This window comes from Canis lupus, chromosome 6 (genome assembly GCF_003254725.2).
Source record: "Canis lupus dingo isolate Sandy chromosome 6, ASM325472v2, whole genome shotgun sequence".
Taxonomy (NCBI): Eukaryota; Metazoa; Chordata; class Mammalia; order Carnivora; family Canidae; genus Canis; species Canis lupus.
Window position 1 is genome coordinate 31,308,478 of NC_064248.1, and position 27,341 is coordinate 31,335,818.

The 27,341-nt window shown below is 44.7% G+C and overlaps 1 protein-coding gene and 1 long non-coding RNA gene across 3 annotated transcripts in view; one reads left to right on the forward strand and one right to left on the reverse strand.

The window, feature by feature from the left end:
• LOC112679053 (uncharacterized) overlaps window positions 1–11,080 on the forward strand; it is a 142,842-nt gene extending 131,762 nt beyond the window's left edge. Inside the window, exons 62-67 of the mRNA XM_035718183.2 lie at window positions 461–666; window positions 804–981; window positions 1,594–1,703; window positions 1,919–2,032; window positions 2,189–2,330; window positions 10,721–11,080. Of these exons, the coding sequence (XP_035574076.2) occupies window positions 461–666; window positions 804–981; window positions 1,594–1,703; window positions 1,919–2,032; window positions 2,189–2,330; window positions 10,721–10,725 (755 nt within the window). The 3' untranslated portion in view covers window positions 10,726–11,080. The remainder of the gene's footprint in view (window positions 1–460; window positions 667–803; window positions 982–1,593; window positions 1,704–1,918; window positions 2,033–2,188; window positions 2,331–10,720) is intronic.
• Window positions 1–26,224, reverse strand: LOC125755283 (uncharacterized). Of its 2 annotated transcripts, none has more exons than XR_007411271.1 (4): window positions 25,505–26,224; window positions 11,058–11,275; window positions 10,221–10,311; window positions 1–660 (listed from the first exon to the last, which is right to left on the reverse strand). It is a non-coding gene; the product is annotated as an uncharacterized LOC125755283 (long non-coding RNA). The 2 variants fall into 2 exon arrangements; XR_007411272.1 differs by lacking the exon at window positions 25,505–26,224 and adding an exon at window positions 12,149–12,562.
• Window positions 26,225–27,341: the final 1,117 nt, after the last annotated feature.

A 27,341-nucleotide genomic window follows, 5' to 3' on the forward strand; every position in this document is an offset into this window, starting at 1 on the left:
TTCACATACCACACCATTTATTTTAAGCATATAATTCAGTGGCTCTGAAAATATTCAGAGAGGTGCACATTCCATCACCAGAGTCAATTTTAGAGCATTTTCATTACCTCAGAAGCTGACCTTTGCCCCTTAGCTGTCATCCTCAGTCCTCAGCTCCCACCAGTCTACTTCCTGGCTCTGTGGATTTGCCTACTCTGGACAGTTCGTACAAATGGGATCATGTAACACGTGACTTTTTGTGATGGCTTTTCACCCAACAGAACCTTTTCAAGATTCACACGTGTATCAGCCTTTTGTTTCTGTGTATTGTCGACTTGGCTGTAGACAGCTTACTTCTGGGTGCTGAGGGGAGAAGAGCTGGGGGTAGACCTCCTGCATGTGGGCTGCCCAAGAGGACACCCTAGAGCCCCCCTGGGCAGAGGGACCCATCTCACTTGCCTTAGGGATTTCTTCTTCCCAGACCATGCTGTGGTGGCCGGGGACAGGCATGTGGTAACCTTCGATGGCCAGGTGTGGAGTCTTCGTGGCCACTGTGGCAGTCTGCTGCTGGCCAAGGACTTCGCCCACAACACGTTCTCGCTGACGCTGAACCGGGCCCCTTCAGGACTCACATCCCTGTCCGTGGAGCTGAACCACACGACCCTGGTCCTCTACCCAAGCCTAAAGGTGAGCATGCGAGAGGGGAGGCTGCTTTCCTGCCTCCTGTCACATCCACACACCCATGTTCTGGGCCCCAGGCCCTTTCCACCTGGTGTGCCATGTTGCCCACCCCTTGTCCTGCTCAGCCCATGTCTGACCCACAGACCTACAAGCTGTACGACTCCTCCCTGCCTACGGAGATCTGTCCGCACCTGGATCTGCCACCTGCTAAGACAAGGGGGGACATTCCCAAGATCGAACTGACCAGTGAGGACGGCATCTCAGTCACCTATGATGTGCGAACGGGCCTCTGCAGCCTGACTCTGGGCCTCTGGCTCCATGGTGGGTCTGGGCCCAGTTGGCAGCCTCCGAGCCAGTGGAGTTGGCTTTGCTGAGACCACAGCCAGCTTCCAGGGTTGAGGCCAGAAGATTCCCAATGAATGGCACTCTCGGGGTCCTCAAGAGGCTGGGGGCGGGATTTCCAGGGACTCCCTCAGGCTGCTGCTGCTCCTTGGGGCTTGCAACCTGAGCCAGCATAAAGAAGCAGAGTCCAAAGGGCTCAAAATAGCTAGATGGTCAGAGGCCATCTCTCCCTGCTAGATAATGCCAGTGCTGCAACAGTTCCTAAAGGCAGATGGGCAGATACTGCTCTGTGCCCATTGGCCTTGTTTCTCCTGCTGTAATACCACAGTCTCCTCCTCCTCTCATCCCCCTGTTGTTCCCAGAGTGGATGACCTGACTGAGGTTAATGAACAACTCTCCCACCGGCCCAGGCCACTCAAGGCTGGGGCTTGCAGTCAGTGGGAGGGCCCAGGGAGGGGCACAAATGCTTTCTGCCCTTCCTTTCCCCTTTCTCTTCTCCCTCTAATGAAGGGTTAGAGCCCAGATGGTGGCACAGGAATAGGCACGGAGGGTTCATCACCCCTGGCTCTCACACAGCCCTTTTCCCCACAGGTGTGTCTGCTGGCCTTCTAGGTACCAATGACAATGAGGCAGCCAATGAGTGGATGCTGCCAGATGGCAAAGTGGCCCAGAGCCTGGAGGAGCTCACCCTTGCCTGGCAGGTGAGCTGGTTTGCCAGCCCTTCCTCTCTTAGGGTTTGTGCATCACCAGGGAGTGGTAGCTGGGTGCAGAGACTGGCTCAGGGCATACATACTCTGGAGCCAACTTCTCAGGCCCAGGGGGTGGACATCCCCTCCAGAGGCTGATGCACCTGCTCTAGCTGCCCAAGATGAAAGAGGTCCAGGTGAAGGCCTGAATCTTAGATTTGTCTCACTAGGTAGGTGGTGACTGCAGGGCCATGGAGAAACCTCAGGAGTGCCCAGCCCAGAGCCTCACCTGCTGGGCCTTCTTCCAGGACCCTCATTCCTGCCTGGGGAACTGCTTCAGAGTGGTGAGTGTGAGGCTGGGGCTGGAACCCAACAGAGGCCATGCAACAGGTAGACCAAAGGACCAAAAGTTTCCCCCACCTTGCCTCTGGCCCTCCTCCTCTGTGCTACCCCCAATGGTACAGTGGGCCAGAACCATGACTGTGGATGCTGGATTGCAGGTGGACCCCACACCCTTCCTTGGCCTGTGCAACCAGGACACCTGTGGCACCCAGGAGCTCCACTCTGCCTGTAACCTGGCAGCCACTTACATCCACTTGTGTGCCCGGGGCTTCGTGCCCCTGGACCCTCCTCCACAGTGTGGTAAGCTGCCCCAGCCGTCAATCCAGCTGACCCGTGCTTTCCCTCCCAAAGGGAAAACTAGTTCCTTTCTCTTAGCTCATTGTAGGACAATGGAGTATCTGTCCGCCTGGCAGGAGCTAAGAGTCAAAACAAAGTTATGTGCAAAGGAGTACTTATTGAGAGAAAAAGAAGCCTGAAGACTCCCCACTGTCCAAGCCAAGTCTAGTGACCCTGGAGTCATCTGACACAGGAGACAATAGCTCAGGCAACCATAAACTCACCTCCCAAAAATTTACAACCTGCTCTTCCGGGGCTCCCGGGGTAGGACTCCTTGTTAAAGGAACAATTATTTGTACATGACACTTGTAGAAGAATGGTAAGGCAGGCTGTATGCACAGGGTTCCTATAGTGGTATAGGGACCACTGTGGTTTGGCTGTGGGATCGGGCTCAACTCTGAATACAACAGGGAAAAGTGCAGACTGAGAGCCAAGGAACAGGGTGGTGGTCTGTGGATGGAAGGTTGCTAAGAGGAACCATCACAGATGATGGAGTCCTGGCTAAATGGAACTGCCAGGGATCTAGTTGGAGGCAGGCCAGACTGAGCAGAGGAACCCTGTTGGATGGCAAGGTGACCAGTTATTCTGGCTCAACTGACCTAACATCATTCCTGCTAAACCTGGCTAATGGAGAGATGGAGCCCCCGAAAGCCAGGGCCTCACAGATTTCCACGGAGCCCGAGTAGAGCCTAGTCAAAGAAAGACTCTTTCCCATCTGGTAAGACCTTCAGAGGCTAGAATTTGAGATTAAATATACATAGTCACTGAAATTTAAAACTTAACCCACTAAATCACCCAGATGCCCCCAATCTGTAAGTGTCCAACTCTCGATTTCAGCTCAGGTCATGATCCCAGGGAGTCTGCTTAAGGTTTTCTCCCTCTCACCTCCACTCGAGCTCTCTCTCTGAAAATAAATATTTTAAAACAGAATCAACACAAGAAAAAATTCACTAACTGGAAGACATAAGAGTCTCATAGAAATTTCAGAATGAGAAAATAAAGAGGAACTCCTCAGGTTCCAGAAGCACAAGGTATCCTAAATACTGTCAATAAACCTTTATTAAGACATATCAGGGTGGAAAATAAGTGATCTTTCAAAGACAGACAACTCTTCTCCCACCAGCAAGGAGGGAAGACAGTAAATTTTATGCCCAGCTCAACTATGATTTAAGGTTAAAGATGAAACAAATTTTTAGCACCAAGCGATCTGAAAATAGCTTTCCTACTGATGGACACACACTAAAGGAACAGAGCCACACACATTTAGTTACACGCCATCTGTGGCTGCTTTTGTGCTCCAACAGCAGAGTATTTTTGCAACAGCAACTGCAGATCTGGCTGCAAAGCCTAGTGTGTTTACTATTCAATTCATGACAGAAAGTGTTGGCTGGTCCTCAGTGTGAAACCAGGGGAAGCAGAAGGGAGAAATTAAAGAGAAATTAATGAAATAGGAAGAAATGAACAAGAAGTCAAAACTACAGATCTAGTAGAGATTTCAAAAAGCTATCTGAAAATGTTACTGATAAATTTCAGAGGTTAAATATGATCTGTTCAGATGGTTCTAAGAATATTTAACCTAAAGAATCTCATAGCCATCCAATCAACTGAATCTATAGGCTAAAATGTACTTCTAAAAGACATCAGGCAAAGCTTAGTGAAGTTAGTGAAGCACACCAAAAAATAGATTTCATCAAGATTAGAATTTTTTTGTTCTGTGAAAGACCTTGTTAAGAGAATGGAAAGACAAAGGAAATACTTATAAACCACATATCTGACAAAGGACTCCTATCTAGGATATATAAACTAAAACTTAACAGTTAAAAAAAAAAACAATCTAAATGGAAAATGGGAAAAAAGAGACATTTCACTTAAAGGAACATATGAGTGGCACACACAAAAAAATGTTCAACAGTATTAGCCATTAGAGAAACGAGAACACCACAAATCTATCAGAATAATTTAAAAAATAACCATGACACCAAATACTGGCAAAATTGTGGAGCATGTATTCTGGTGGGAAAATGTAAAATGGTACAGTCAGTCTGGAAAAAAAGCTAAGTATACACTTAACATATGATCTGGCAATTGTGTTCCTAGACATTTATCCCAGACAAATTAAAACACATGTTTCATGCAAAAGCCTGTACATAGTTATTCATAGCACTGTTATTTATAATAGCCCAGAACTTGAAACAACCAAAAGAGCCTACCTTTGGTGCACAATTAAATTTTGTTATGTGCCTATACCCTGGGATCCTACTTAGCATTAAAAAAGGAACACATGGGATCCCTGGGTGGCGCAGCGGTTTGGCGCCTGCCTTTGGCCCAGGGCGCAATCCCGGAGACCCGGGATCGAATCCCACATCGGGCTCCCGGTGCATGGAGCCTGCTTCTCCCTCTGCCTGTGTCTCTGCCTCTCTCTCTCTCTCACTGTGTGCCTATCATAAATAAATTAAAAAATAAAATTAAAAAAAATAAAAAATAAAAAAATAAAAAAGGAACACACTATTTCTACAGGCAACAACTTGGATGAATCTCAAAAGCATTATGCTGAGGGGTTAAAAAGAAAAAAAAGAAAGCCAAACTCAGAAGGTCATAGAAGATTTTATTTATATAACTTTCTCAAAATGACCAGTTATAAAGATGGAGAATAAATTAGCATCTGCTGGATGCTTGTGGCTGCCACCAAGAGGTAGCACAAGGGAGATGTTTGTGGTGGTGGTAGTAACATGAATCTACACCTGTGATGAAATGTCAGAATTATATACATGCATTCTACCAACGTCAATTTTAGGGTTTTGATATTGTACTAATAATTATGGAAGATGTGACCATTAAAAATACTGAATAAAAGATACACAGGAACCCTCTATACTTGCTATCCTTGAACTTTCTATAAATCTGTAATTATTTTTTTTAAGATTTTTTTCTATTTATTTGACAGAGAGAGAGAACACAAGCAGGGGGAGCAGCAGATGGAGAGGGAGAAGCAGACTCCCTGCTTGAGCAAGGAGCCTGATAAGGGGCTCAATCCCAGGACCCCAGGATCATGACCTGAGCCACCCAGGCACCCAAGAGACTCACTTAGATCTGAGGACACACATAGGTCGAAAGCCAAAGTATGGAAAAAGATCTTCTATACAAATAATAACCAAAGAGAGCAGGGGTGGTTATGTTGATATCAGACAAATAGAATTTAAGAAAAAAAATTTTACAAGGTAAAGGACATTACATAATGATAAAAGGGTCAATTCACCAAGATCTAACAATTGTAAGCATATGTGCACCAGATGTCAGAGCTTCTAAATATCTGAAACAAACAGGGACAGAATTGAAGGGAGAAAAAGATGTTCTATATTGAGACCTTAAACCCTTCATGACCCACCCACTTTTAACCATGGATAGAATAACCAGACAGAAGATCACTAAAGGAAAAGAGAATTTGAGCAACACTACAAATCAATTGTACCTAACATACACACAACACTCCACCCAACAACAGCAGGAGATATACCCTGAGATCATGACCTTCAGTTAAGCTGAAGGCAGATGCTTAACCAACTGAGCCACCCAGGCACCCCACCACAAAATAAGTCAATAAATTTTGGAAGCTAAGATCATACCAACTATCTTTTCCAATCACAATGGAAAGAAATTCCTAGAAACATGCAACCAGAAATCAATAATAGGTGGAAAATTGGAAAAATAAAAAATTATTCAAAATTAAACAACATGCCAAAACCTTGGGATTTAGAGAAAGCAATGCCAGGAAGGAAATTTACGTTCTTTTCCTGTAAATACTTACATGAAAAAAATATCTCAAATCAACAACCTACCTTTATGCCTTAAGGAACACCACCCCCAAAAAAACAAAAAAACCAAGCTGAACCCACAACTAGCAGAAGGAAATCATAAAGATTCAGAGATAAATGAAATAAAGAATAAAGAAAAGTCAGCAAAATTTTTAAAAGATCAATAAAAACTGACAAAACTTTAACTAGATTGGCTAATTTAAAAAAAAGTATTCATTAAAATCAGAAATGGAGGACATTGCAGCCAATTTTGACAAAAATAAAAAGGATTTTAGGAGTACTACGAACAATTGTATGACAAATTGAACAACCTAAATGAAATGGATAAATTCCTAGAAACATAAACTTGCCAGGACTGAATCATGAAAGAATAGAAATCTGAACAGACCCATAACTAGCAAGAAGATTGAAATAATAACTAAAAACCTCCTCATAAAGGAAAAAAAAATCCTAGGACCAGATGGCTTCGCTAATGAATTCTACAAAGCATTTAAAGAAATTAAAAGCAATCCTCCTCAAACTCTTACAAAAGCTTGAAGAGGGAACATGTCTAAATCCACTATATGAGGCTACCATTCCCTCTATACCAAAGCCAGATAAAGACACTTCAAGAAACAGAAACTACAGACCAATATTCCTGATGAATATAGATACAAAATCCTAAGAGAACAGAAAAGAAGAAAGAAGAAAGAAAGAAAGAAAGAAAGAAAGAAAGAGAGAGAGGAAGGAAGGAAGGAAGGAAGGAAGGAAGGAAGGAAGGAAGGAAGGAAGGAAGGAAGGGAAAGAAAGAAGAAAGAAAGAAAGAAAGAAAGAAAGAAAGAAAGAAAGAAAGAAAGAGAGAGAGAGAGAGAGAGAGAGAGAGAGAGAGAGAGAGGAAGGAAGGAAGGAAGGAAGGAAGGAAGGAAGGAAGGAAGGAAGGAAGAAGAAAGAAAGAAAGAAAGAAAGAAAGAAAGAAAGAAAGAAAGAAAGAAAGAAAGAAGAAAGAAAAACTAGCAAAGAGAATTCAAGAGTGTATTAGGACTATACACCACAACCAAGTGGGATTTATTCCTGAAACGCAAGGATCGGTCAAGATAGAAAAATTATTTGATAGAATATACCACATTAACAGAATGAAGGACAAAAACTACATGCTTGCCTATGTTGATGCAAAAAAAGAAAAAAACATTTGAACAAAAATTTGATACCCTTTCATGATAAAAACACTCCACGAACGGAGACTAGAAGGAAACTTCAACTAATAAAATTCTTACATGACAAGCCCAGAGAGAACATATCTGATGGCAAAAGACTGAAAGCTTTTACTCTGAGATCAGGGATAAGAACAGGATGTTTATATTGGTTTCTTCTCTTTAATATAGTATTAGGAATGCTAGCCACAGCAATTAGGCAAGAAAAAAAAAAGGCATCCCATTTGGAAAGGAAGATGTTATGTATGTTCTCAGACAAAAATGATCATATATATATATGCACATATAAGTATGTATATATATTTTATAAATATATATATAATCTCCTATGTGCCTGCAGAAATCCCTAGAGATTACACTGTATTAGAACTAATAAATTTGGCCAAGTTGCAGAATACAAAATCAACACAAAAATTGGTTGCACTTCTATACACTAAAACAAAAGGAAGTTAAGAAAATAATTCCATTTTCCATAGTATTAAAATTAATAAAATACTTGAGAATAAACTTAACCAAGGGGCTGAAAGACTTATACACTGAAAATTATAAAACATCACTGAAAATTAAAGAAGATACAAATAAATGGAAAAAATATCCCATGTTAATGGATTGGAATACTTAACATCATTAAGGTGTCAATACTACTCAGTGATCTAGGGATTTAAAGAAGCCCTGCCCATCAAAATCCCAATAGTCTTTTACAGAATTAAAAAAAAAAAATCGTATGGAATATGATAGCCAAAGCAATCTTGAAAAAGAAAGTTAGAGGTCTTATACTTCCTGGTTTCAAACTCATAACAAAGCTACAGTAATAAAAACAGTATGGTGCTGCCACAAAGATATATATACAGACCAGTGGAATAGAATAGAGAGCCCAGAAGTAAAACCTCGTGATTTTTGACAAGAGTGTCAAGACCATTTAATGGACAAAGCACAATATTTTCCATCAAATAGTGGGGAGGTGGGGTGGGGTGCAGGGAACAGGTATCTATACCCAAAAGGATGAAGTTGGACCCTTACTTTACATCACATACAAATACTTGCTCAAATGCATCAAATGCCTAAATATAAAAACAAACTATAAAACCCTTAAAACAGGGGGAAAGCTTCACAACACTAGGTTTGGCAGAGTCCTTGGATAGGGCACCAAAGGCATAGGCAACTAAAGAAGACAATTTGGACTTCATCAGAATTAAAAACTTCTGTGCACAAGATGACACAATCAACGGAGTATTAAAGGCAACCTGTGAAATGGGAGAAAATATTTGCAAATTTTATCTGATAAGGGGTAAATATCCCAAATATATAAAGAAGAACTGCAAACTTACTATCAGCAAAACAACTTCATTAAGAAATGGTCAAAAGAGGGGCACCTGGCTGGCTCAGTCAGAGGAACATGGGACTCTTGATCTCAGGGTCATGAGTTTGAGCCCCAATTGGGGGCAGGGGGTAGAGATTACTAAAAATAAATCTAAAACCGTTAGAAAAAATGGTCGAAAGACCCAAAGAGACATTTCTCCAAAGACGACATCCAGACAGCTGACAAGCATAGGAGAAGATGCTCAATATCATTCATCGTCAGGGAAATGTGAATCAAAACCACAATGACATATCACCTCATATCCATTAGGATGTTTACTATTAAAAAAATTAGGAAATAAATGTTAGCAAGGATGTGGAGAAATTGGACTCTTGTGCACTCTTGGTAGAAATAAAAAAAAAAGGAAAATGACATAGCCACTATGAAAAACATTATGATGGTCCCTCAAAAAATTAAACATAGGACCATATCATCCAGCAATTCCACTTCTGTGTATATACCCAAAGGAATTGAAAGTACAGACCCAGATATTTGCACCTCCCCATTCGTAGCAGCGCTATTTCACAATAGCTAAAAGGTATAAGCGATCCAAATGCCCATGAATGGATAAGCAAATATGTGATACCTATGATGCAACATTATGCTTAAAAAGGAAAGACATTCTGACACTTGCCACATATGACGCTAAGCATATTATGCTAAATGAAAGAAGCCAGTCACAAAGAGACCGATGTGGTATGATTCCACTTGCAGGAGGCAGCTAGAGGGGTCAAAATCACGGAGACAAAGTCTCCATGGCTGGTGGAAGGGGGGATGTGGGTAAAGGGGGTTGTTGCATAACTGGGACAGAGTTTCAGTTTTGCAAGATGAAAAAAAAAAGTTCTGGAGGTGGATGGTGGTGATGGCTGTACAACACTGTGAACATACTAACAGTGCCCTGTGCCCTTATCCACAGCAATTAACATTTTTTAAACTAAAGAATGTCTGTGGAGCACCAACTCCATGCTAGACGTGGTGATATGACAATAAACACTGTACTTATAAGCAATGTAACTATACAAAATGAGCACAGAGACAGAATTCTCAGGGTAAGAACCAGCACAGACAGACACAAACACGCAGGAATTCATTCACGACTGGGTTTATCTGACACGGACTGTAAACTTTGACTGGCAGCTTGGAAGTAGAGCCTATCTGGAAAAGAACCACAAGTGGAATCTCTCTGCGGAGGACAGAAAAGGCACTGAATAGAATTCTTTAATGTTCCAATTTTATTTTCAAAAATAACAAAGGACGGATAGGTGGGACCTCCCTTAGGGGTTTGGTATCTAGCCTTTAACACCACAGTTGGGTGGTGACACGTCAGAAGCCCTCTGAGGTCAGCAGCCAGATAAAAAGATACAGTGTCTCTGCTTCTACTGCACACTCTATTCACAACCCCATCCCCACTTAGACCAGTAAAAAAAAAAAAAAAAAAAAAAAAAAAAACACGAAGTAGAAGAGATCTGAAAGAAAAACTTTAAAAACTCACCTACCAATGATGGCTTGCCTAGGGTGGGTGCAGAGATCCACACTCCAGCGTGAGCCAGGGATTCCGGAGGGGCAGAGGAGGCTGGATTGCTCTGAAAGTGGAGGGAAACCACCCAGAGGTCACCAAATATTCTAGATCCATCCAAATGTCCCTGCTGCTTTCATGACCTGGATACCCTCTCTTTATCCTCCAGGAGTCAGCTGAGGCATGACTCCCTAAACAACCCACTTTGGGTTAAGTGCATCTCCCATGCTCCCAAAGCCTCTGGTGCTGGGGCTCAGCCCTCCCCCTAGGCTGGGAACTCCGGGGTGGGGGTGGGGTGTCATGTCTTGGTTCTCTGCTGACAGGTGTAGGGAACCACCTGACCATACCTGCTGCTCTTGTCCAAAGGGGGAGAGGTCCTTTTAATAAGGGCCACACTGGGCCGGACACTGCTGCAGCTGCAAACAGAGGGCCCCTGTCTTCTGGGTACACAGCACAGCCTTCTCTTCTCTTTACAGTTTGAGTCTCCCCAAGCCAGCACCAGACTGCCAATGATTTCAGACTCCTTCCTCCTCTCCCATCAATCCCAGCTCCTCAGCAAGACCTGGATTCTTATTCTTGGCTGGGACAGAACCGCCAGCATGAAATGGCAGGAGGTTCAGAGATCACAATTGCTATAGCAAATGAGGGCTTAGACTCAAGGATTTCAAAATACTTCTAGGGATAATAAAGTTCACAACTGGTCTGGATGATTCTCTCCCTTCCTCCTCGACACCTGCACTGCTCTTTAGGAGACAGCCTGGCCCGCTGGGCCCACCTCAGAAGAGGGAACTCCATTCCAGCAACTATTCTTACCCAAGATATTTTTTCTTGCTCAGCTGCTGCATCTGAGGCCTCCACTGTGTGAGCCTGGGCTGCCATGGGGTCTTCCCGGTGTGGGACTGGCTTCCCTGGCCTTCTGCAGCATCTCCCTTAAGGCACGAGACTCCTTGAGGCAGACTCATGGTCCCAAATCTCTTCATCATAAGCCTGGTGGGAGAGTGTCCTCTTTGGGGCAGATGCTGACCCTGGAACTGAATGTTTGGGGGACATTTGAGAAGGCCTCCTTTTTGAGGGGCTGGTTTCCACAGACACGTGCTAGGGGCACTCAGGCCCCAAGGATACAGCCTTTCTTTAGGAAGGCAGACCGATCCTTTGAAATTTTGTCTGAAAAATACATATATGGTGGATTCCCTTAACACGTCCATTGGATTGATGGGACCAACCATCCACTGGAAAGATGGGAGAGGCTTGGGTGCCCGTGAAATCTGCCCACCAGTAGGAGGCTCCCTCAAGCCCTCTGTACACAGAGTCGTAAGGTCCAGATTCCAGAGCACAGAGCAAAGTGTCAGACAGGAGGAATGGGGCAACCAGAAGGTCGGATGCCAGATTCAGTTGCCCTGGCCTCCCCACACAGAAATCCCCAGCACACGGCAGATGCTCAATAAAGTTTCAAAGAAGGAACTCTAGAGAGTGTGAGAGTTTCTTGAAGAAGGCATGCCTGGGGCCCATCTAGCACATTCCCACACACTGGAGGGAAGGGGGAGGAGGAGGGGTGTTCTGATTTGTTGAGCACTTGCCATAGCGTCATGGGTTACAACCAAAAGATCCCAGAGTCCAGACACCGCTCTTTGAAAGATGTTTGATCTTTTCTCAAACCTTAGAATAGCCCAGTGAGGAATGCATGCCCCCGTGTGATGGAAGAGGCAGGCTCAGAGAGCCCAGCAGACTTACACAAGGTAATCCAACCAGCAGACTGGCAGTCTGCTGGCACTGATCTGGGCCCTTTGGACCCTCAACGCTTCCAGCATCAGTCACCACCTCCTAGGTTTGCAAGAGCTGGGCGCCATATAGTCTACCATTGACACTGAGAGTCAAGTGCATGTTAGCCTTGTCCCCATCCATACCTGTAGTGCTTATTCATTTTCTCCTAGTCCACATTAAAATCCCCAATGAGCTGTGTCACATGTGATCAGGAAGGCACCCCCAACCATCAGAGGTGCTATGCTAGGCCTTGCTTGCAAGGAAACCAGCCGAGGAGGAAGAGGAAGTAAGGAGACTGTTCACAGTGTAAAGTAAAATTACTGGAATGTGGGAAGGGGGCGGGGGTAGGCTGAGCAGTTCAGAGTCTGACACGCCCATGGGTTATAACCACGTGACCTCAGTATTTAGATCTGCTCAAAGGATCTGTGATTTCCGGTCCAGACAGAAAATAGAAGAGGGTTCACAACCTGCCTCCCACACTCTGTCCCCAGCCAAGCACTTACCAGGAAAAGGGCGGTAGGCTGGGCACGCGCCCAGACCCCAAGGGGGAAGTGCAGTTCTCCTTTCTCAAGGCAGATATGACAAAAACCAACACTTTGCAATTTGGGGTGTGTGGCTGGGTGTGCATGCACATGCGCAGAATTTAAAGAAAAATGGATGTGGCTGGGGGTGATTCCATTAAAAATACCTACAGGCATGTCTACAGCATATAAAGAGCAGGTGCAAATAAAGTTTTTAGAAATCCAGTCTCTGTGGAGTCATTTGGTAAAGGATAGAACGAGCAAAAGAGCAGAAATAACAGCTAAGGAGTAAACATGAGGCAGAAAATGTAATTTTACTAACTAAATGAAACATAACGGTGATTTTATTATGCTGCAGAGTAGGTATTTAAGTAATAATACCCAGAATTGGTGAGGCCGTGGGCAAAACTGAAGCCCTCAAATTCCATCACTGGCAGTTTCAGTTAATACCTCGCTAGTGGGTCTCCTCCATCTTTTTAAAACCATTCATTTCTTTGACATAATAAGCCTCACTCCTGGGACTTTATCCAAAACTAGGGAGGGAGGGGAATAGGAATGATTCCCAAGAATTTCAAAATAACTTCATTAGTCAAAATGATGAAAAATCACAGACCGCTAACAGGGAAATGATTTTTTAAAGTTGTGGTCTATTAATTTGATACACTATCTCGAACTCATTTGTCAAGAAGTCCAACATGAGGCAATATATTAACATGAGAAAAAAAGATTATACTCCTCCAAGTAAAGCAGAAGACTGCAAAAAGCTGCACTAAGAAGGACTATATATTGACAAAAACTGGTAGGGGACATAGGAAAATGGAAACAGCTCATAAGGAAGAGTGATCACCCTGTAGGTGATTTTTTTCTTTTAAAAATTCCTTTTGGGGGCGCCTGGGTGGTTCCGTTGGTTAGGCTTCCGACTCTTGGTTTCAGCTCGGGTCCTGATCTCAGTGTCATGGGTTGTTCAAGGCCAGTGTGGAGCCTATTTAAAACAAATTTTATTTAGAAAGAAAAATAAACTTAAAAAAATAAAGATGCCTTTTATAATTGGTATGATGCTATTTGTCCCAGAGATTTTTAAAAATTAAAAGGAAAGGAGAGAACAGAGACTGTGTTTAATGAGTATAGAGTCTCAGGGAAAATAGTGAGGTGGGTTGTACAACATCTGAATGTATCTGATGCCACTGAATCAGACACTCAAAAAAATGGTAAATTTTTGTTCTAGGCATTTTACTATAGTAGAAAAAAATAACAGGGAGGAGACACAGGCTCTAAGAAATTTTTTGTTTCTGAAATCAGACGGGTGGGGGTAGCCATGAGTGGTATGTGCTTATAGGGACAAAAGCCTAGAGGGAGAGGAGGAAGGTGGAAACGGGGGGGGGGGGGGGGGGGGGGGGGGGGGGGAGGTGAGGAAGAGGAGGGAGGGGGCAGGTAACCCCTTCCTACTTGAGACTGCTTTTCATCTTGAGGGAGAATAACATGCAAGTCATTTCTTGGAGGAAGCTTCTGTAGGGGAGGAAAAAAAAAAATCATTTGCTCTACCCATCTTGGGTTCTGTGGCTGGGGCCCCTATAAATTGTGCTGACCAGAGACAGATTGGCAAGAAGAAAACAGAAGTTTACTAGCATACTCATCAAACATGCACATAGGAGCACTCACATGAGAAATAAAAAATGTGTGTGTGTGTAGAGAGTGTGTTAACAAAAGAACACATTTTTTAGTGAAAAGTCAGAGAAGAACTTTGAGCTCCTAGAGGCAGAACACTGAAGGGAAGGCAAATATACGGAGGAACTAAGAGTGGTTAAGGACCAGTCTTTAGCAGAGCTTGTTACTGCAGATGCCTCTGGTGCTCATAAGGGACTAGAGTTGTCTCCAGGAATTACCCTGTGCCCTTCCTGGCAGGGAGGGGAGGAGATACCTTTAGTCCTGCTCCTGGGCAAATAGGGAAAGCACAGAAGGACCTGTTCCTGTGTCTGCTTCTTCTCAGTTGCCTCTGCATCAAATGCTTATCCCTACGGGGCATATTTTCAAGCAGCATGTTTTGCTACTCTTCACCTCTATCAGTCCCATTCTTGCCATGTACAGGGGGATTATGGGCAAATTAAAACATATAGTGAGCAAGTATAAATGTATTTTTTTAAAACCAATCTACACTCCATGAGATGGTTTGAGTGAAGCCTGAGTTTTACAACAAAAGGGGCCGAGGGAAAACTGCTTATGTTTGACCATTGTGTAAAGTAAGGAGGAAACTGACCCAGTCAACACACATCTTGGGGAAACCCATGTGAACTTTTATTACCTAACCTCGGTTCTTGGTTATTTTTTAAAGACTGGGAAGAAGGGGCGTCTGGGTGGCTCAGTGGTAGAGCATCTGCCTTCAGCCCAAGTCATGATCCCGGGGTCCTGGGATCAAGTCCTGCATCAGGATCCCCACAGGGAGCCTGCTTTTCCCTCTGCCTGTGTCTCTGCCTGTGTGTTTCTCATGAATAAATAAATAAAATCTTAAAAAAAAAAAGACAGGGGAGGGGTAGAAGTGAGGTCACAGTGAAGCACTCTGACCAGCAGGTCTACCCTCAGGAGAAGAGCTGAGCCCTTAGTTGACCCTAGACTGCTGAATGCAAAGGACAATTTTTGGTGACTTCTTGCTGCCCCAGGCGCTCTGGGAGATGATGTATATCTTGGCCTATTCCTCCAAGAACAACTTGGAAGAATGTAATGTTTCCTGAATGTAAAAGTTCTCAAAAATTAATTAATAGAAAAAGTATTAAACTGAAGTCACTTTAAGACTTGTTTTATTTGGTGGTGGGGAAGGGGGTTTAAGCGAATCAAGACAAGAAGGGGGTTGCTGGGGCCACAGTCTATGCAAGAAAACTTGAAAACCTAGAGGAAACATATTTTGGGGGACGAAGGGGAGTATGAAGAACCTGAAGAAGCTCAGGACAAGTATCCCCAAAATGTGCAACTTTGGCACATGGGCTATTTTGAGCTGAAGGCAGTTGAAACCCTGCAACCTCAAGAGAATTTTGCCCCTCCCTTAACAGTCTAGACAATCTAAATGGTGGGGTCTCTCCCAGGATAAGAGTTATTACCATAGATAAAGGTTTATCTGAGCGATCCATCTGTATGGCAGGGCAAACATCTTATCACCAAACATCCGGTCTCCCTATTGCTCTGAGAATGCCCTCTTCCCTCTTTGAAGCCCCAGACCCCTATCCCATCTCTTAGCTCAGGACAGCATATAGACCTCATTTTTCCTTTGTCTTTGAACCTCTCATGTGTGTGTGGGATTCCCATATATATAAAATTAATTGAGTTTTCTCTTGTTAGTCTGTCTCACGTCAATTTAACTCAGACCAGTCAGAAGAATCTTTGAAAGGTAGAGGAAAACTTTCCCCCCGCAGCATGCCAAAAAGATAAAATATCTATACCAGAAGAAACTTGAGGTTGTTCTAGTGATGCCACTATTTCCCCCAGGCCGTCATGATCTGAGAGGAAGAGTAGACCTCAGGCATGGGTTCTTTCCCAGGTGAAGTCAACCAAGCCTTTAGGAATGCTAATTCCAATGCCATTTAAACCCATGGGGTAGGGACACCTGGGTAGCTCAGTGGTTTAGCGTCTGCCTTCAGCCCAGGGCCTGATCCTGGAAACCCCAGTGTCAGGCTCCCTGCATGGAGCCTGCTTCTCTCTCTCTGCCTCTTTCTCTCTGCATCTCTCATTAATAAAAAATAAATAAAAATCTTTAAAAAATAATAAATAAATAAACCGATGGGGTTGGGGGAAGGCTAGAGGAGGAAGAAACACTTCTAAATTCCATATGGGGACAAGGATATCGAAAGCCAACAATTACAGCAAAGGAAAACCACAGACCAACTTTGCTTACATAAAAATCAGTGCAAAAATCCCAAATAAAATATAAGCAAATAAAATCCACCATGATCATTAAAGGGAGAAATCACCAGAACCAGCCTTGTAGGACAAGGACACCTTTTACTTTAATGTATTAAAGGAGATAAATCATGCTCTTCATAGATGCTGAAAGGTATTTGACAAAATTTACCATTATAACAAAATCTCTTTTTTTAAGATTTTTTTTGTTTTGTTTTTAATTCATGAGAGACAGAGAGAGAGAGAGAGAGGCAGGCAGAGGGAGAAGCAGGCTCCATGCAAGGAGCCCGATGCGGGACTCGATCCCGGGTCTCCAGGACCACACCCCGGGCTGCAGGTGGCACTAAACCGCTGCACCACTGGAGCTGCCCTATAACAAAATCTCTTATCATATTAGAAAGGAGGATGCTTTCTTAACAGGACAGAATCACAGACTCAGACGTCCATCAAGCCAAAAAATCAGCATCATTTGTAATGGTTGGAAGCAAGGGAAGTTTCCATGAGACTCTGGAACTAAAGAATGCCCCCTATCACTACTATTTTGTTTGGAAGATCCTAGCTGATGAAAGTAGTTAAGGGGAAAAAAAGAAATTTGAGGAGAAAGAAAGAAGAGAAAGAACTGTGTTTATTCTGGAGAGTCCAAGAGAAGCAATGGAAAAATGTAGCAGACTGTAAGAGATCACTAAGGGATATCGGAGTAACATCCCCAAATACCTAGCCTTCCTGTGTACAAACAGTAAGCAGTTGGAAAAGTTAACAAAAGAAAATATCCCATTTACAACCACACCCCCACTCCAAAAAAACAAAACAAAACACCTTCCAGAAGCAAATGTGCTAAAATGTATACAATCCAGATGGAGAAATCTTTTTAAAGCCCCTGGAAGATATAAAAGACTTCAGATGTAAAGAAAGCCATACTGCATATGTTCTTATCTAGAAAAACTCAACACTAGAGAGGTGTAACTGTCAATATTGAGTGTTGGGGAGGATACAGAATGGGAGCCCTCACACGTGCTGGTGGAGGTGTGAGATGATGTGGTCACTCTGGAAGAAGACAGGTTGGCCTTAAAAAGTTAGACACCCATTTTCCATATGGTTCAGCAATTCTCCTAGGTTGCTACCTAAGAGAGATGAAGACATGAGCTCACACAGACTCGTGCACAAGTGCCCACCAACTGCTGAACAGACAGACAAGCTGTGGTGTGTCCATACTATGGAAGGCTGCTCAGCAGTGAAAAGGAAGTACTGGTACCTGCTACAAGGGAGAAAGATCTCAAAAACATAATGAGTGAAAGAAGCCAGATGCTGAGGACCACAGGTTGTATGGCTGCATTTACATGAAATGTCCAGAAAAGGAAAATTGGCCAAGACAGAAAGTGGGACAGTGTCTGCCTGGGGCTGGTGGTAAGAACAGGGGGTGACAGTAAAGGGCACAGGTGCTCTTCTTGGGGTGACAGCAGTGTTCTAAAACTGGACTGTAGTCATGGCCGCACAACTCTATAAATTCACTAAACATTACCAAAGTGTACACTTACAATGGGTGATTTTCAATGTATAAAAATAAAGCCACTAAAAAAGCAACTCCTTAAATTTAACATGTAAATATGATCTCAATAAAAATACCCCACAGGGAAATACATGTCTCTGTGTGTGCGCCCACACATAATTTTTCAACTAGATGAGCTGATTCTAAAGTTCATGAAATTTTTAAAAACAACAACAATAACCAGGAACTTTCTGAAAGTAAGAATAAACAACTAACACTATTAGATACTAAAACAGATTATGATCCTATACTAATTAAAACAATTTCATACCTACAAATATGTGTATAGAAACATACATAAAACATATCAATGGGACAGAAGTCAAAAATACACATAATACATTCAAGAATTTAACATATAATGAAAGACTTCAGTTCAAATCAGTGGAGGGAAGTACTCTTTAGTTATTGGTATTAGAACAACTTAGTAGCAGGATGCCTGGGTGGCACAGCAGTTAAGCATCTGCCTTTGGCTCAGGTCGTGATCCCAGAGACTCAGGATCAAGTCCCATGTCAGGCTCCCTGCATGGAGCCTGCTTCTCCCTCTGCCTGTGTCTCTCATGAATAAAATAAATAAAATCTTAAGAAAAAAACAACTTGGTAGCATCTGGGGAAAACACTCTTAGACCCCTCTACCTTTTTCTTCCATCAGAATGAATTATGGATGAGTCAGAGATTTAAACATAAAAAATGAAACTGTAAAAGTACTAGGAGAAAACCCAAAGAAACTTTTAACCATCTCTTGGTAGGAAAAGTCCTTTCTAAGCAAGACTCAAACCCCAGAAATATAGAATATACATACACATACACACACACACACACACTTTATGATCTAATAAAAAGTTTTAAAATCTGCAAGCCAGCCTCAGTGGATTGCTACCTCTCGTCATACACAACTCTGAAACTAAGCATAATACATTAGATACTCATTTGCAGGACAATGAGTCCTGCAAGCACAGCACAGAGCTGCAGTTTTTAAGAGGAGTACTTGAGATGAAGTCCATGTTCACCAATGCCTTCTTTGGAAGGGAGAAAAAGAATGGACACTGAGCATGGCTGCATAGCCTGAACAGAGAGCAGTGGGTCTTGTTAACTGAAGATAACAAAGATCAGAGTTCAAGGATGCTAAGGCATCTGAGACTTGCAGGGCAAGCACAGGAGGAGGAGGAGCCACATAGAAGGAGCCTCAGCAATGCGCAAAGAGGTTCACCTCAGATCCTTGGCCAAATCCTAAGCTGCAGAATGAGACTGTATGTGCAGAATGAGACTCTGAGGTCCACTGGGAAACTGCTTGGATGTGTGGGGAGGGGTGGGGGATAAGTAAACTGCACAGAAATATTAGAGGTGGCCCGGGTGCTGCAGCCCGGGTGGCTCAGCAGTTTAGCACCGCCTTCAGCCCAGGACCTAATCCTGGGGACCTGGGATTGAGTCCCACGTCGGGCTCCCTGCACGGAGCCTGCTTCTCCATCTGCCTGTGTCTCTGCCTCTCTCTGTCTCTAGTGTCTCTCATGAATAAATAAATAAATAAATATCTTTTTTTAAAAAAAAGAAAAATAAATAAATAAATAAAAAGAAATATTAGAGGTCATACAATTCCAACCCAAGGAGGAAAGATTCTGATTAATCATGTGAGGCATTCAGTTGACACCGCCAAAAATCCAGGCCTTAAGAGTGTGAAGCACACCTTAGGAGTAGGGTTATATACTACTACTTGGGAGAGGGGAAGAGGGAACCTGAAATATACCCATACTAAAGCTGAAACCAAGCCTTGATATGTTCAAGGTGATCAGTTAGTCAATTTAACGGTCCGCAAGAACAAAACTCAACAGTTTTTAGAGGAAGATAATTTAATCCAGAATCTTTACAACATGTCACCCACAGTGTTCAACAATATAATCCAGAATTACTAGCTGTGTGAAAGAGGAAAATGCAGTTAATTAAAACAGATGCACACATGACCCAGATGCTGGAATAGGTAGACAAAGACTTGAAAATAGTTTAAAGAATTCAGAGGTAAAATGAGACGATGGATAAAGAGATGGAAATTTAAGAGAGAAATGGAAACTTTATGAAAGAACCAAATAGAAGTTTTAGAATGGAAAAATACAAACATCTGAAATGAAAAAATCTATCAGAGGAATTTAACCACAGACTGAACATAGCCCAAGACAGGAATCGGTGAAGTTGAAGACAGGCCAATGGTAGCTATCCAAACTGAAGCACAGAAACAAAAAATAAAAATGAAATGGAAGAGGGTGGGGGAAGAAAACACACATCTGAGATCTGCAGGACAAGTTGTCTGATATACGCACAACTGGAGTCTCACAAGGAGGAGAGAGAGAGAATAGGTCAGAGGAGTATCTTAGGATAATAGCCAGTAATTAATCAAAGTTGATGAAAGATATCAATCCACAGATCCAAGAAGCTCGGTAAAACCCAAACAGGATTAACACAAAGACGAGCACACCTGGGCACATCATAAACTAATGGAAATCAAAGAAAAGGAGAAAAATCTTAAAAGCAGCTTGAGGATGAAAGACATTCCATTAATGGGAACAGCAATAAGCATGACAGCTGAATTCATTAGAAACAGTGGAAGCCAAGGTTGGCCGTGGGCAAAGCGTTTGCAGGAATGCCCGGGCTGTGGGCCAAAGGCAAGGAAAACAAGGAGCAAATATCACATTTCGGGTTATCCTTCCATGCTCACATGTAATAGGATCTCTTGGCAGGGATGGATTTGCTTTTGAAGTTCATCAATTCAGTCAGTTTTCTCTGACACAAGTAGCAAAAGATGTATAGCCCAAAAGCACAGGTGGTTTTGGAAAAACATTGACCTGGGGAATGGCAATTTTAATGCATCATTGTCCGGTCTTCTGGGTTTTGCTTTGAGCCCTGTGACAGATGATTAGGTCAGGTGTCCACGCTCAGGGACCTTCTATCCTAAAGAAAAGAGGTTGTCTGGAGCCCTGCCCCCACCTTTTGGTTACTGCACATCACACTCAGCCAGCCTCTCAGCTTAGACTAGGGAAAGCCCCCCTCGTTTCATGAGTCTCAGTGGGCCCAGGAAAGATGGTGGGGTGAACAAACCCATCTGTGTGCCCAGACCAGCTGCCCACCCTGTACTCGCTCTCCAGATCAGAGCTGGCTTTGTAGGCATGCACATTGCAGAGTTAGGGCCCTGTGCTCAGCAGCACCCCTACACCTGCCTGCATGCCCTGTCACCATCTTGAATTTTTTTTTTAAAGATTTTATTTATTCATGAGAGACACACACACACACAGAGAGGCAGAGACACAGGCAGAGGGAGAGGCCGGCTCCCCACAAGGAGCCCGATGTAGGACCCAATCCCGGAATCATGCCCTGAGCCGAAGGCCGATGCTCAACTGCTGAGCCACACAGGTGTCCCACCATCTTGAATCATAATAGTGTTTGATCCAGGGACCCCGCCTTTTCATTTTATGCTGGGCCCCATAAGTTATGTACCTTGTTCTGCTCCAGAGCCACTAATTCCTAGCTTCTCAGGTGCCTGGAACAGGTCAAAGTTTTCATAAAGCAAGGGGGTAGCCAGCCTCAGAGCCCCTCCAAATGGAGAATCTCATCCCTGGCTCTAGTGAAGCCACTTCCTAAAGGAGCCTTACACAGCTTGACTAGTTTAAGGATTAGCATCCCACTGACACAAGAGTGGGTCCGTTTCACACAACTGTGGAATTATTAGGAACAAGAGTGGCCAGTGCCAAAGGGCTAGGGCCTCTTATACACATGCATCTGTACTAAAAATTCCTGGGAGGCCCAGGACCCAGTCTCATCTCATGGTAACTGGGAGTCAGGCTGTCCTGAGCAGGACAAGTCTCCACAATCCTTTTCTCCCCCTCTCAAATTTGGAACAGCTTCCATGGTTGAACAAAGGCAGTGTTTGCATAATGGCTGGCCCAGCTCAGTAGTAGACTGGCTGTGCCTCAGTGGCCCTGGTGGATCAAACTCGCAACTCAGCCCAGTCACCCTGGGCTCTAGCTGGCTAACCTAACTGGGAGCAGCCATTCCCAGCTGTGCTCCCAGATCTGAAAGGCCCATCCTTTCCTGAGAAGCCTCTTTTGGGGTTTCAGGAAGGAAGTGGGGATAGAGAAAGTAAACCACAGGCTCTTATAACTCTAATAACAGTATCACCTCTTGGTCTGCACCCCCCTTGGTCAGACGCTCTGTGGTGAGGGGGGAGGGTGCTCCCCAGGCTACATTTCATCCTGAAACCACCCAACGGCTCTGAGAGAGGAGGCCCAGGGTCTGAGCCCAGCCGGCAAAGCCAGATCCTGGACCCACCAGGTCCCTCTGGTCTGGAGGCCTGCAGTTTTGCTCCTACAGCACCCGACAAAGGCACTGGTGGTGTCGGCCATGAGTTTCATTCTGCTGACAGAGGTTTCTCTTGAAGGACGCTGATCAGGCCAGAGGCCAGCCAGCTCATCCATCCCTGGAAACAGAGAACCCCAACTAGGAAGGGAAAGTAGAACTGTCCACTTCTGTGTCTCTGAAAATAGCTTTATCCAAGGATGGAAGGACCCAACACTGTGCTTCTCACTAATGGGTGAGGGGGTTCCTCGGCTCTGAAAGGACTCCAATGTGGCTTCTTTCCTTTTCCTGCCTGGGCCCCAAACTCTGCCTCCCAGAGCCTCTCATTTTGAAGGCTAAATTTAAAGCCAGAACAAATTCCTCCTCTCTGCCATCCCTGCCTGACACCTAGCCCTGAGCCCTAGCCAAGAAGGCTGGTGATTGGCAGGGTCCTTGCTCCCAAAGACCAAGTGGGCAGTACCTGAAAGACCCTTGGGCATAGGCATGAGCTCTTCACCCCTTTTGTAACTGTGGTGACCACCCTGGGAGCCAATTACACCCCCTTAAGCCTTCTGGGAACACTTAAGTCCTGGGCACAGCAGAAAGGATTAAGTTAATGGAGAAGAGTCATGTTTTTCCAATTAGTTATAAACCACCCATGTTGGAACTTGCGCAAAACTGGCCCTTGCTTTCACATTACCCAAGATTCCTTGTTCCATCTTTCTCCATTAATATGTTCACAAGGGCTTTCAAGCAAATTTGGTTCTAAAGGCCCATGACCATGGAATAAACAGGATGCTCACAGAAAAAGGCCTCCCTCCAGCAGAATGCTAACACCAAGTCTCATCTTCTGTAAGCCATGCAGTGAGGGAGCAGATGGAAATTCACTTAGATCGACCAAACATTTCCTACATTGGGCTCATTAACACACACCAACGTGTGCAGTTATGTTTATGTTGGAATTGGATATGCATTTTAGTACATGCATACATTTTTTTTTAACAGATTTTTTCCCACTGACATTTCTCCCCCATGCCAAGTCTGGTCCAGCCTGCCAAACCGGGGAGATCGAGAGCCCAAGCCAGTGAGCTCATTCTTAAAGAGCCTTGTCAAAAGCCAGAAAGGCAAAGAATGTGGGGAAAGCAGGGAAAACGCTATTCTCACGCCTCCAAAGACAAGGCAGGTCTTGCAACGGGGCAGGGCAGCTCCAGCAGCAGGGGAGTGGGAATGACCAGAAGACCTCTCCGTGATCGGCCAGAAACGTGAGGAGTTTAACAAGATCGCTCTTATTCCCATTTTGCCAGTGAGGAAACAGAGGCTCAGAGGTTGGGTGTCCCAGAAGCCACAGACATTGAGTGGGGGGGGGGGGCGGGGAGGACTGGGATTCGAAGCCCTGTTGTCTGGCTTAGAACCCACATTATCCCTTTCGTGGTTGTGGTTGGCAGGTCCTTGTGGTGGCCAGAATTCTAAGATGCCTTCCTAATCCCAAGATCCCCACCCCTGGTGTATACACGTGTTTCCCAGTTACCCAATCCAACAGTAGGAAGGGAAACTAGGTGTTGCTATGAAGGGAATCTGGAGAGGTCATAGTCCCAAATTAGCTGACCTTGAGACAGACGGGCCTTATCCTATGTGACCTATAAACTGGAGCTTAGAGGTCAGAGGGGGAAATCAGGGATTGGAAGCTCAGGAGGAATTTGACACTTTCTGGCTTGAAGATGGAAGGAGATACAAGGCCAAAGAATGGGGGTGGTCTCTAGGAGCAAAGAGCAGCCCCCAACTTGCAGCCAGTGAGGGAATGGGACCGCAGTCCTGCAACCACAAGGAACTGGATTCTGCCAAAAACCCGAATGAGCTTGAAAGCAGATCCTCCCCAGAGCCTCCTACAAATAGCTCAGCTGGCCTAACACTTTCATTTCCATCTAGTGAGGCCTTGAGCAGAAAACCCAACCATGCCATATCAGACGAGCTGCTGGGCTGGCGGCAATTTGTTATGTGGCACGATGGTCCATAACCAATGGTTTCAAAGCATATTTTCCAGCTATCACACTGAGCAGAGACTTGGGTTGTCTAGGCCTCCTGGAGCCCCAACACTGCCCCATTGGCTCCCAGCACATCCTTCAGAGCACTGGTCCTTGTCTACAGGAACCAGGTGAACGCAGTAAGAGGACCTTGGAATTAGAAGATGCTTCCAGGGCCTCACCTGCCTTCTCACTGCCGACCTCAGGGCTAGCAACCCACATGACCCACACCTGTGCTGCCCAGTACCCTACCCACCCCCCGCACCGCCACTGGCCACGCAGGGCTGGTTACGTTCAAATTCATTAAAATAAAGACTTGAGAATTCAGTTTGGTAGGACTGCCCGACAAAATGGAGGACACCTAGGGAAATTTGAATGTCAAACAATGGATAATTTTTTAGAATAACTAAATCCCAAATGTATGGGATGTGCTTAAAGAGCATTAGTTTATCTGAAATTCACATTTAACTGGGCAGCCTGTATTTTTTTTTTTTAATAAAAGCCACTTTGGTGGGGGTGGGGGGACACAGGAGGGACCAGTTTTAGATCTACAGAAGAATTGTGAAAAAAGTATAAAGTTTCCAACTACCTCACCCCCAGATCCCCCTACTGATAACATCTTACATTAGTATGGTATATTTGTTGTTGCAAACAATAGACCCAGGTTAAAACATTATTAACTGGGGATGCCTGGGTGGCTCAGCGGTTGAGTGTCTGCCTTTGGCTCAGGTCGTGATCCCGGGGTCCTGGGATTGAGTTCCACATCGGGCTCCCCGCAGGGAGCTTGCTTCTCCCTCAGCCTGTGTCTCTGCCTCTGTATCTCTCATCAATAAATAAAATCTTTAAAAAAAAAAAAAGAAAACGGGGCAGCTCGGGTGGCTCAGCGGTTTAGCACTACCTTCAGCCCAGGGCCTGATCCTAGAGACGCAGGATCGAGTCCCACGTCAGGCTCCCTGCATGGAGCCTCCTTCTCCCTCTGCCTGTGTCTCTGCCTCTCTGTGTATCTCTAATGAATAAAATCTTTAAAAAAATATATATATATATATATATATAAAACGTTACTAACTCAAGTTCATGCTCTTTATAGATTTCTTCTTGTCCTGCACCCTTTCTCTGTGGCAAGTTCCCACATTGCATTGAGATGTCCTGTCTTCTTAGGCTCCGCCCCAATTTAAATAACCACATGTGGCTGTGACACTAGCTCACCTTGGCTGTGACAATTTCTCAGACTTTCCTTGTTTTTGATGAGCTTGACAGTTTTGAGGCATACTGGTGAGGGATTTTGTCGAATGTCCATCAACTAGGATTTATTTCATGTTTTCCTTGTGGTGGAGGGTAGAGCTGGGGTAGAGCAGAGGGAAGGAGTCATTCTCACCACACCCTGCCAAGGGTAGATCACACTCTCAACAGGGCTCATGACCGCTGATGTCCACCATGGCCACCTGGCTGAGGTGTGGGGGGTCAGTTTTCTCCACTGGAAAGCTACCCTCCCCCCTACACCTTTCCACGGGGTCCTCTTTGGAAAGAAGTCCTCATGCACAGCCCACACTTAGGGAATGGGAGGCGTCCTGTATTTACTCCCATTTACTCTGGGTTTACTGAATTCGGCAACCCTATTGGCGGCCCTAGGTGCATGTCAAGTGCTTCATGAAGCTAGCGGCTACTCTATGGGACAGTGCAGCTCTCTAGTCTAAGTAAAAGCAAACGGGCTACCCAAACACAGATCATTCACCTACTACTAGTGCTATTCTTCACTTAACACTCTCCTTCGGGAAGCCCTGGTGGCCCAGCGGTTTAGCGCCGCCTTCAGCCGGGGCTGTGATCCTGGATTCAGGATCGAGTCCCGCATCCGGTTCCCTGCATGGAGCCTGCTTCTCCCTCTGCCGGTGTCTCTGCCTCTCTGTCTCCCATGAATAAATAAATAAAGTCTTAAAAAAAAAAAAAAACCACTTTCCTTCAAAGGGACTCACTTTGAAAAAAAAAAAAAAAGAAAAGAAAAGGAGACCCGAGGGGCACCTGAGTGGCTCAGTTGGTTGAGCGTCTGCTTTTGGCTCAGGTCATGATCCCAGGGTTCTGGGATCAAGCCCTGCATTGATCTCCCTCCTCAGCAGGGAGTCTACTTCACCCTCTCCCTCCGCCCTCCTCCCCCTACTCTTGCTCTTGCTCACTTTCTCTCAAATAAAATAAAATCTTTTAAAATAAAATAAAATAAAAGGAGACCTGATATCACTACCTTACGACACCCTAGCAGCGGTCCAGCACCGAGGATGGCCCAGGATGCCCAGGAGCAGCAAGTAGGTGGTCTAGCCCGGTTCCTCCGTGGGGGTTTTTTCTCCTCCTCTTCCTCCTCAGAGAAGCTGGGGGATGAGAGGCCCCCTTGTTCCTGGTCCTAAGGGTTCCTGAGTTTTTCATTTGCCCTTTCTCTGGACTCCAGGGTCCCCATCTGAGAAGGCAAAAGGCTCAGTAGTTGACCAGCACTAGGGCGGCTCTGACTTCCACCAGGTGTTCCAGGCCAGGAAGCTATAGGTCTGTGGCTGCTACACCTGGCTGGTTTTAAGACTCATCTGAGGAGCTTTCTAAATGCTTACATTTTCTTAAGCCCTACCCACACGAATTCTAATTAAAGATGTGGGTAGAGACGAGGTTAAAAGCAGCCCAGGTGGGATGATAATCAGCTACGTGCCATAGCCCTGAGGCCTCTGTGCGGGGACCCCCAGGCTGGGTGGTCCTCTGGGGAAGTCTCTGCATCCAAAGGCAACACAGCTGTGCAGTGGAAGACCCTAGGGTGGGGCCTGGCCCTGAATGACTTTCCCAAACAGGCACCACCTATTTGATGAAAACTGCTCGTTCTGCTTTTTGCTCCATGGACACAGTCAGATGCCAACAGACCTTTCTGAGAAGAAGCTCCTTTCCATTTCCTTTTTGCCGAGGGGGAAGGGAAGTCCAGTGATTAGGTATGTCCACGTGCTGGAGCCTCGTTGTTTCTTCTTATCATTCTTGCCTGGATCTCTGGTCCCTTGGATCAGGGACAGAACCAGACTGC